Source organism: Pocillopora damicornis, chromosome 1 (genome assembly GCF_964200805.1).
Source record: "Pocillopora damicornis chromosome 1, jaPocDami1.2, whole genome shotgun sequence".
NCBI lineage: Eukaryota > Metazoa > Cnidaria > Anthozoa > Scleractinia > Pocilloporidae > Pocillopora > Pocillopora damicornis.
The window spans coordinates 17821092-17831799 of record NC_142670.1 but is presented as its reverse complement, the minus strand read 5'-3'; the positions used below and the strand labels follow the sequence as shown (position 1 = coordinate 17831799).

Below are 10708 nucleotides of genomic sequence, written 5' to 3'. Positions count from 1 at the left end.
AATAAGGGAAAAGAGAAGAAGAGAAGATAAGAAGAAGAGAGTAAAGGAATAAGGGAAAAGAGAAGAAGAGAAGATAAGAAGAAGAGAGTAAAGGAATAAGGGAAAAAGAGAAGAAGAGAAGATAAGAAGAAGAGAGTAAAGGAATAAGGGAAAAGAGAAGAAGAGAAGATAACACAGGACGAATGCTCTTATTTCAGTGCCTTTAGGCAAAACCGAAAGCGTCCCTAAAGGTTGACATAAGCTTTAGGCGTCTTTAATTGTAAACCGAAATATCCAAAAGCTAACAGCCACCTTTCGTGAATCTTTAATTGAACATTAGGTGAACTTTAATAACGTAAATCTTTTAGCATCCTTTAAGCGGTCTCTTTTTTGGCACAAAAGAAGGTTTTTAATTAGTACACATTTAATTAACCTTTGAGGTGAGAATTAAACGAGTCTCGCTGTTTTGACATCTTTAATTGACGCACTAAAGATAGTCTAATTGTAATCTGAACTGTCAATAGTAAATGCATCACAAATTAGCCGGCACTTGCGTCGGACAGGAATAGCAAATTTTGTTCCATGTGCAGCAGCAAATTTTGTCAAAACATCTGAATTGAAAGCAACGGGTTTTCATTTTCGCATCTCCTTTATAGAACGCATGGAGTGCGATGACAAGAAAGGATATGTTTACTGCACTCATTGTAATGACTTCGTGTCACGTTCAACTTTCGAAAGGCATGAGCGAAAACGTAACAAGTCGAATTTGACAGATACTTTCGGGTCGACTTCAAATTCCCGTGATTTGTTTCAAGAAATTTCAAGTTCATCTGACGATGAAGGTTAGTTACCTTAAATACAGAGAACGTAACTGCTATTCAACGTTGCTTGAGGCGATAGACCACTGCCAACTAATTTTATCTTTTACACCAAATCCTTACAGGACCCACAGATTTTGTTCAGGAAGAGCGTCTTGAAATCGAAGCAGAAGTTGATAATTCTTGGTCAAAAGCTGAGCAGGTGAGAAAGGAAGAACGCGGAGTTTGTGCATTAACTTTTATCATGCAAATTGTAAAAGTTTGTAGTCAACAAACAGGACACTTTTGCGAAAGCTATGTTATCTACTAATGATCTTTGGTTGTTTTTTAATGCCGCCGTTCATTCGTTTGTTTGTTTTTTTCATTAACATAACTCTTAAGAGTACTTTATGAGAGGTGAAACATAGATTGTCCGTTCTGAAATTCCTCTATATAGCCAACGGACTTGCGGAAATCCGAGGCAGCATACTCTACCAGCGACAACGAATATGGGGATCTAAACAGTACCGATGATGAAAACCAGAGCGACTGTTGCAGTTCGAGCTCTGACTGTGACGAAGAAATCTGGAATGGTGTGCTGCCTGAGATGATATCGAGAGATATAGAAAACGCCCCTCCCCTTCCGGAAGCTCAAGGCCACCAAACAGCACTTCAAAAAGTAAATTCATTGATTTTCTGGTTCGTTTACTTTCTGCTAATCTGGCAGGCGACTTGCCACCTCAGCGATAATGGTCTCGCTTGGTTGCTCAATTTCCTTGTCTCGTGGCTCAGGGTTCTTGGCGTAGAAATTTCCAATGAGGTTTTTGAAAAATTAGCGATGAGCTTTCCGGGATCCTTGTACCTTGTGAGGCAATTCCTAAATGTTGATAGAGACGATTTCAATAAGTTTGTGGTTTGTCCAAAGTGTACAAAGCTGTATAAGTACGACTCCTGTATTTCGATGATAAACAATCGACAGGTGGCAAAAAAATGTAGCAACACTCATTACTCCAGAGGAAGAAAACTAACTTGTGACGCCACACTCGTGACAAAGGTTACTCTTCAAAATGGAAAAACTTGCTTCTACCCTATCAAGTACTACTGCAGCAACAGCATCATAGACCAACTGGAGAAGTTGGTCTTGAGAAAAGACTTTCCCATAAATTGTGAATTGTGGAGAAAACGAGAAGTGGGGGAAAATACCTTCGCTGATGTTTACGATGGAAATCTATGGAAAGAATTCCAGAACGTCAGTGATTCACCTTTCTTGAGTAACCCACGAAATTATGGGTTTATGTTGAACTTTGACTTTTTCCAGCCGATGAAACACCGCAAGGATTATTCCGTTGGAGTGTTTTACTTAGCAATTTTAAATCTGCCCAGGTCTGAACGGTTCAAATGGGAGAATATCATTATTGTAGGCGTTGTTCCTTCATTGGGCAGAGAACCCAAAGATCTAAATGAATTTCTTGAGCCAGCTGTGGATGAGTTGAAAGCCTTGTGGAAAGGGGTGAAGATCAAAGCTAGTCTGAGTAGATTTGCCCTAACGTTTCGTGCTGCTGTTTTGTGTGTATCTTCTGACGTCCCGGCAACGAGAAAGATCTGCGGATTCAAGGGGCATTCAGCTCAACTTGGGTGTTCACGCTGCTTGAAGAAGTTTTTAGGTGGTTTTGGGGAAAAGAGAGATTACTCTGGATTCAACAGAAGCTCATGGAAACCCCGCACAAATGAAGAACATCGTCGAATGGCCATTAAAATTACTCAGTGCAAAACGAAAGCCCGAAAATATTTGCTAGGGCAACAAAGTGGTATCACCCACTATAGCATTTTACTGAGACTCGATTACTTTGATGTTATTAGATTTTGCACGGTTGATCCTATGCACAATCTCTTTCTCGGAACTGCCAAAAGAATGTTTAAACTATGGACAGACTCAAAACTTTTTTCGCCCAGCCAACTGAGCGAAATCGAGGAAAGGATAAAATCAGTCGAGGTTCCTAGTGACATCGGACGATTACCGATGAGGATAACCAGTAATTGTGGTTCATATACAGCAGAGCAGTGGAAGAACTGGACACTCATTTACTCTATTTTCTGCCTTCAAGGTATTCTACCAGAGGAACATTTCCGGTGCTGGCAGACATTTGTGTTAGCATGTAAATATTTGTGCCAGTCCGCTATTACGAAAACAGAACTTGATATTGCCGACGGATTGATTCTAAAATTTTGCAAATCAGTGGAGACTCTTTATGGAAAAGATGCCATTACCCCAAATATGCACTTGCACAACCATTTGAAAGAGGTTATTCTCGACCACGGACCAGTTACTAGCTTTTGGTGTTTTAGCTTTGAAAGATTTAATGGCATACTGGGCAGTACAACAACAAACAAAAGATCCATCGAACTCCAAATCATGAGAAAATTCATACTGACAAGATTCCTGAAGGACATGACACTACCAAACGAGTTTCAAGGAGATTTCCTTAAATTTTGTTCACCTGAAGAAAGTACAACCCCAGATGATAAAGATGTTTCCCCTTCCGACTGGCCGACGGTCTACGAATTTTATAATGTTGCTACGAATGTGCCACTACGTGAAATAAACTGGATGAATAAATCGGGGATTAATGTTTCGTCATGCTTCAAGCTCGTTTCTTTTGATACCGATGATTTGAAATTACTGACCGCCGTCTATAGAGTGATGTACCCAGAGAGGCGAATTGAAGAGAGTAATCTCGCAGAAACTATATATAAATTTAGCTCGTTTAAAATCTGGTCAACTACGTATGGGTCCAAAATGCAACCAAGAGGAATACGTTCTGCCAAGATACTAGCATCCTGGCCAGCAAAGAATGGACAAGTCCTTCAAGACGCGTTTGTTTTATCTCCAGGCATCGTCCAGTACTATTTTACACATTCAATCAAGCTTGGAGAGGAACATGTCACGCACTACTTTGCATGTGTAAGATGGTTTTTAGCCCATGAGGAATCTTATTTTGCAAACCCAATTAAAATCTATAAAAATAAATTCCATCCAGGGGGGCCAGCATCGTTTATGCCACTCCAGAGGGTATTTTCCAGGTTTGCCTCTGCTGAACTTGAGCTGGAGGGGCAACAAACAATTGCTGTTGCACAAATAACAAGGAATGTGTTCTTGTAAAAATATCGCACACAGGCATTCACAATCATCCCTGAATCAAAACGTAAATGGAGCATCGTATTAGAAATAGTAAGTATCTTTACACAGAGGAAAGTCCTAATTGCTTCTAAAAGTTTGTGGTAATAAGAATGTTCGAATGTATTTCTAACGTTCAGCTGGTTACTAAGTAAATATCCAATAATTCCATACAGTTAAGATTGCTTTTTGATTAACTGTGATCTCCCTCAAAAGATTCCACTTAAGGTTCCAGCTTCCATCTTTTATGAACAAGTAGATTCTGTATAAACAAGTAGTATGCTTTCCAGTACAAAAGAGAACAAAATGTGATCTTGGCAAGGTATAGTCAGTTTATAATTACATTCTATTACAATAAAGTGAAATGAGGCCTTTGTTTCAGTTGGAAGCCCAACACGTGGAGTTCCCAACCCTTTTACTTCAAAGACTGGTTAATAAGCAACTCTCCCTAACACACTAGCAATACATCAATATTCTCACAAATATATCAAAAAAACTGTATGAAAGGAATTTAGAAAAATAATATTGAGATCTTAGGGGGTGAAATGGGTAGATAGGGGCACATAGTATACAAGTTAAAATATTGTTTTCTGAAATTCATCTGTGAACAGGTAGATTCATAATAACAAATGAAATATTCTTCTGATTAAAAGACTGCGACTCCAGAGAGTCTGTGTATAGGAAAGAAACTAAATTGACCAGAGATTAAGACTGTCTCAAAAAAATTACTCAGAAAGTTGTCAATTGCAGTCTGTACCAAACTTCAAAAAAAATACTAAACAAAATAAATTGGAACAAAATATCTAGATTTAGAGAAATGAATGTGGTCATAACCTATCCACATCTTCCTGAGGCCTGGCAATATATGAACTTTGACCTTTGCAGCCTATGCTAGGTATTGAGATTCCACTTACTGAAACCCTGACATTCTTAAAACCTTATAACCAGTATGTTTGTAGAGAGAGTCTCAAACAAAAAATAACAATAAAGAGAGAGAGAGTTTGTTCTTGAAAGAGTTGAAATGTCTATACCCACTTACATCTTCCTGGGGCCTGGCAATGTACGGATTTTGACATTTGCAGCTTGTGCTAGGCATTGAGATTCCACTTACTGAAAAACTTGACATTTTTAAAACCTTACAACCAGTATGTATGAGAGATAATTGATGTCTGACTGATATAACATAGACAGTTACTTCTGGTGGCCCCTCTCAAGTTAAGCTCTGGAAGCTTCAGTCACCATTCAGTTCTGCTAATGCCGTAATTTTTTGATGTTGTTCAGTTAAGTAGCAGATACTCTCCAACTTGGATATAGTTGTTTTGCATTCCTTTGACTTTGAATGTCAAGTGTGCCAGAGAAAAGAGAAAAGTAAATCCCTGCTTGAATACAGACACAGTCCTCTGGTGGTTACAGCCGACAACCGAAATGGGTCTGGCCTCCAGGTTTGAGACCTATTTAACAGCTCAGTGCACGTATCAAATAAAAAAAAAAGCAGGAACCATAAAGCATAAAAATAAAAACGATACGAGCATATCATTGCCGAGGTACCAAAGGGTAAGACCGAAGTATGGGCAATCTGCACTGCACCTCTCCTCGGGACGCAAAAATAAACAAGCACTGAGAGGAGCGCACGAAACTCTCCACCCAGCTGGGATTGCCTTCTCTGGGCTGACTGCATGAGGTTTGAATCCTCACAAGGGACTCAAATTCTAATGTTTTTTCTTTCACTATCCTACACAAGATACCATTAGCTCTCTGTGATCCAACTTGTCTATTGGAAGTGAAATGTCTTCTCCTGAAACATGATCCTCAAGCTGAAAAAGAAGAGTGCTTGAAGTAAATGACATGTGCTTATAACCCAGTGGCAGATCTAGGGGAGGGCTGCCCTCCCTTATTTTGGGTAATGAAATAAATGCGGAGGGAAGAAAAGCCAGCACAAAAATACATGTACAAAACAGTTGGTTTCGCCCAGTGACCAAAAAGCAGTCACTCGTAAGCTGTACCATGCATTAAGATTACATATTTTGAAAAAGACCTGACAGGCTGAAACCTACTTTCAACTGAAACAATTGTAGCACAAGAAAATTGTGGTAACAACTGACTAGTCTACATATTAACAGTTGTTCAGTTTGGGACTGTACCAAGCGATGAGAGTCTATGTTATTGGAAGATTTTGTCATGTCTATACCCACTTTCAAAGGAAACAACATTATCACAAAGTTAAAAAATGTAAATGTAACAGAAATGTGGTCACTTGTAATGATCCAGGAGCATTAAGATCTGACTAAAACTCTGTCACTCACAACCCAAACCTTGCATAAAGATTCCACATTTTGAAAAACCTGACATACTCAAACATACTTTCAGTTTAGAAGCCATACATTCAAACGCATGAAAATTGAGTAAAGCCTGTCTTGTCTACTTATGTATAATTTGTCAAAAAAATTTTTGACACTTGTCTCTGGAGCCTGAACCAAGCATTGACACTCTATATTCTTTATATATCCTTAAGCATATCTTATTTTACTTTAGACTGAGTAAATGTTTATCAGAAAGCCACAAAATGCTTAGTAAAAATAATGTGGTCACTCACAATGATCCAGGAGCATTAAGAACTGAAAAGCCAAACTTTCAAAAGTGTCCTTGATGTTTATGTTCATAACAAGTATCATGTATGATTACTTAAAGTTTTAAATTCAAAATACAATCAAGGAATGAAGCTTACATTCCTTAAATGGCACTGAAATGAGGTTTTTAATGACCATACTCTAGTATTCATGTGAGCTCAATGCCACAACTGCTCTTTAGGTACCCCTTATCTATCAAGGCCACCTGACTAAAATGTCTTTACCCTAATAAGCCCACTCCTCTCTCCTCCCACTAAACAAAAAATCTACAGTATTGGTTGTATTGTTATTGATTTGACTGTATTAAATTGAGCTTATCCTGTTATTCATTCCCTCCTAGTCAAAATAAAAATGTATATATCCTCCACTGTTGAAAAGCAACCCGCTATTTCAAAAAAATCCATTACCTCCCACACCGTCCCCTCTGCCCCTACTTATTTGTTCTCGATTGAGTTCTGTTTGCATGCCATACATACAAGCTTTTTTTATCACAAGCTTACTTTCGTCACTTAAAAGAAAACAATTCACAATTGTATCAAGCGTCGATCACATATCATTACACAACAAAATCACTTTCTTGCACAAGAAATATAATCGAATTAATTAACTTCGATGCCGTGACTTGACGCTTAGATAAATTTCCTTTGTTACAAGATATCCCTTACCTACACACGTCTAAATTTTAGATATATGAACAGCTTACCTTGATGAAATTTAGGTATCGGTACAAAGCAGTTTGCTTGAACAAGTGAAGATCGAACGTGTAGTAGAAGTTTTCCCGCCACAAAAGACCTCCGTGTTTCCTCGCTTCCAATTACACTTGAGTCTTCATTCGTACTCGCCAGCGTTAGCTAGGCCCAGTACACTCGGTACAGTGTATATCACAACGAGGCACAATATCAAAAGGAGGTCCTTCCAGGTTTGGTATAGGATAATCGCGCGCTTTTTTGAATCTCAATTCCGTTGACGACTCTGTTAACAAAGCATCCGAACGAAGCGATTGTTGTCTGGTTATTTTACAGCTAATTCAGAGTTAGGGAAAGTAAGTGAAGGAAATGGCAGAAAGACGAGTAAACGATCGCGGACAAAATCAAGATGATAATGTGGTTCCAGCGCCAATTAGAAATAGTAACATGTCCGAAGAATGCATCGTACTGCTGGAGGAATTGATCCGCAGCAACCGGGCTCTGGCGAGCGAAAATGAAAAGCTGCGGCAGCAGCAAGAGCGCAGCAACAAATCGAACTTAGAGGCTCTTCAGCGGATTGAGAACCGTCTTGAAACTGGTGATAATGGAGCCAAAGTCCGTCGGCGCCAAAATAGACAGAAGCGAAGGACAATAGTAGTTCCACCAGCTTGTCGAGTGAGTAGAAAAACTTAACCGATGAGCATAAATAATGTGATATATGTTCATGATTTGCTGAATTCAGTTCTGTTTCGTGGAAGATTTGCTTTTATGTTGAGTACGTGTTTGGCGCGCAAATTATATGCATAACTCAATTATTTAGGCGGTAATCATTTGGCATAATTATGTGTGGTTACATTTACTTGATAATCCCCTTTACCATAAACAGGTCTACCAGAAAGGTTTTTTCCTCCCTGTTCTTTCAACGAGAATAATCCAGTACGAAAATTCATGTTATTATCTTTTCTCTTGAACCCTTTTGACTTCCCCTGTTTTAATCACACAGATGGGTACTTGTGTAAAAAGCGTGGAAGTAGAAATAGGGGAAAGGTGACAAATTGATTGTTGAAATTATTTCAATCTTTTAGAGAGCTGTGAGAAGGATATATAAACTTCTTTTAAAAAAAGACGACTTTGGTGGATTTTATCTTGACGAAGAGTGAGTAACATGTTATTATATTCAAAGATATTTTACTTTATATTGATTAAACCGTGAAATCAGAGACTAAGCTGCTGCTAGAAATATTGAGATGTTATGTGAATACCTAATTGTTGTTGCTTTTGTCTAAGTGTTAATACTGTTAAAACAGAATACGTGGCTTAATCACGGTGTTTGTTCTTGTCTCAGAGTAAATTCTGATAACAACTATGGAATTTTTGAGCGCACAGTAGAGCAGGTTGTACATCAACAGGGAGGACCTGAAAAGTGTCCCTGGACAAAGGATATCATTGAAGGTAGCTATCAATAATCATAGCACATGCATTTCACTTTCATTGGGGTGTCATTATGATTTTTTGCAGGTGGGCATAAGAATTTGGCACTTAAGCGTATTGATGTATATCTCTTTTATAACAAGTTGAATTTCACTGAAGGCCTTGGCTTACAAACATCCAGACAAAATCGTGCTCACAGTTGGTCAATTTGTCTAGAGCCCAGTCCTTAAAGATACCCCTGCTTTTAGTCTGTACCATCAGTTAGTGTCTTTAATCACTTTTCCTTCAACAAAAATTTCATCATAGAACTAGCATTCAGTAACACAGTTAGATATCATGCAACTTCTAATGAGCACCCTCATTATATGTTTCAAATATTCCTATGCGGCCAGCCATAAATGATTATAAATTTGAACATTGTCATTTATTTATATGGGAATCTTTTTATAATCAACTTCTCATGGCATTTTGATAATTATTTCTTTGAACAGCTGCTTTACAAAGATATTTTAAAACGTGCCTAGAAACACATAAGCTGAAGAGCAGTAATCGCTATGAGGCACATAAACAAAAAACAAGAAAGAGTGGTCGCCAAAGAGAGGTATTTATTGGGATACTATTTTAACATTTTACTTTTCATATACCCTGCTGTTTCCCATTGAATGCATTTTTTTTTGCCACTTCAAAATTGGATGGCTTTGCATATAGACACTTTAAAGGGACTGTGTCCTGTCAAAATTGTTTTGTGCCTATGTCATTATTGTTAAATGAATTATGTATTCTAGTCTGTATCTAGAGCCTTCCTTACAAAGAAAATCTTTGTAAAGTAAATTTGGTAATTGTATAATATTATTTTAAAGATGGATCTGTAGTTGAGGAAAAGAATGAAAAATATTAAGATGTGATTTTAGATCAATGATAGCTTGTATGGACCATTTGATGAAAAATAAAGGACAAGGAGACTCTATAGTATAACATGCTTAAGAATTCCATTCTTACACTGTGTGCACATGCATATCAAGAGAAATTAGTAATTTGGATCATATTTTCCATTTGAGGTCTTATAATACCCTTCTCATGCTTGTTGTATATTTTTGTTTTTTCAGAAGTTAATGAGACGAACTACAGCCCTGGAGCTGGTCAACTGGGCTGACCAGCATGAAAAGGGGAGTGTGGCGGAGGTTCTTGTGATGGAGGCAATGAGCAGTGAAGAAAGCTGTTACGAGGAGGATGATGATATAAATAACTCAAAATTAACAAAATACTCTGTCCATCGCCTTCAATGGGAGAGTAGAAGAATGAAAAAAATAAAAAAAAACTTGATAAGGCCTACAGGAAAAAACTCACTTCAAGAGCTAAGGAGAGAATCCTACCCAGAGTTGATGGGCAACCTTCTCTGAGATGCCCACCAACTGAAAATTTTCCAGGGTGGGCAATAAGGCAGTAAAAAAAATTGTTTTATCAATTTAAGGTGACAAATTGATTGTTGAAAAAAGTATTAATCAGCCATGTCTAGAATGAAGGTCTTTTAAATGCCTGCGTGAGACTTCTTTTTCATTGAATATGTTAATTAGCAATTTTAATGGTCTCATTATCTAAAGTAAGTAATTGTGAATTCTTCAATTTTATATTTTAATTTCCTCCATATGAAATACTTTCTTCCATATTGATGTACAGGTCGGCAAATAATTGATAGCTATTGCAAATTTAAATTGATTTAGAAAAATGTACTGATTTTTTAGATTGATAGGTTGAACTTATTTTTTATTGTTAGTATCAGTTCAAATTGCATTTCTTAGTGGCTGGATTTGAGAGTGAAATTTGTGAATTAATAGCTTTTTGTGTAGTGTGTTGCTACAGCTAGTTATATTCTGTAGTTCTTATATTTTTATATTGATAAAGATTCTATTCTATTCTATATAGATGACTGAGATTATTATGTGAATTATACATTAATGAAAGAGGAATGCTTAATAAAGTATGACAATTAGTAATTCAAACATTTTGATGTCT

The 10708-nt window shown here is 37.4% G+C and overlaps 1 protein-coding gene and 1 pseudogene across 2 annotated transcripts; both read left to right on the top strand.

The window, feature by feature from the left end:
• The first annotated feature begins 640 nt into the window (after positions 1 to 640).
• Positions 641 to 5771, top strand: LOC149052443 (uncharacterized). Its single transcript, XM_089193346.1, has 3 exons — positions 641 to 821; positions 923 to 999; positions 1234 to 5771. Exons 1-3 carry the CDS (start codon positions 641 to 643, stop codon positions 3934 to 3936), a joined length of 2961 nt encoding a protein of 986 aa, XP_089049472.1. The 3' UTR covers positions 3937 to 5771.
• A 1862-nt stretch (positions 5772 to 7633) lies between these two features.
• Positions 7634 to 10695, top strand: LOC149052442 (uncharacterized; annotated as a pseudogene). The gene is made up of 5 exons (XR_016183260.1): positions 7634 to 7939; positions 8350 to 8420; positions 8610 to 8716; positions 9187 to 9296; positions 9802 to 10695. The product of XR_016183260.1 is annotated as an uncharacterized LOC149052442 (transcript).
• The last annotated feature ends 13 nt before the right edge of the window (positions 10696 to 10708 follow it).

Excerpts from the sequence above, each read along its gene's own strand:
- LOC149052443 (XM_089193346.1), top strand. The coding sequence starts at position 641 with ATGGAGTGCGATGACAAGAAAGGATATGTTTACTGCACTCATTGTAAT. Across the intron at positions 822-922 it reads AAGTTCATCTGACGATGAAG|GACCCACAGATTTTGTTCAG; the intron begins GTTAGTTACCTT and ends AAATCCTTACAG. Across the intron at positions 1,000-1,233 it reads CTTGGTCAAAAGCTGAGCAG|CCAACGGACTTGCGGAAATC; the intron begins GTGAGAAAGGAA and ends TCCTCTATATAG.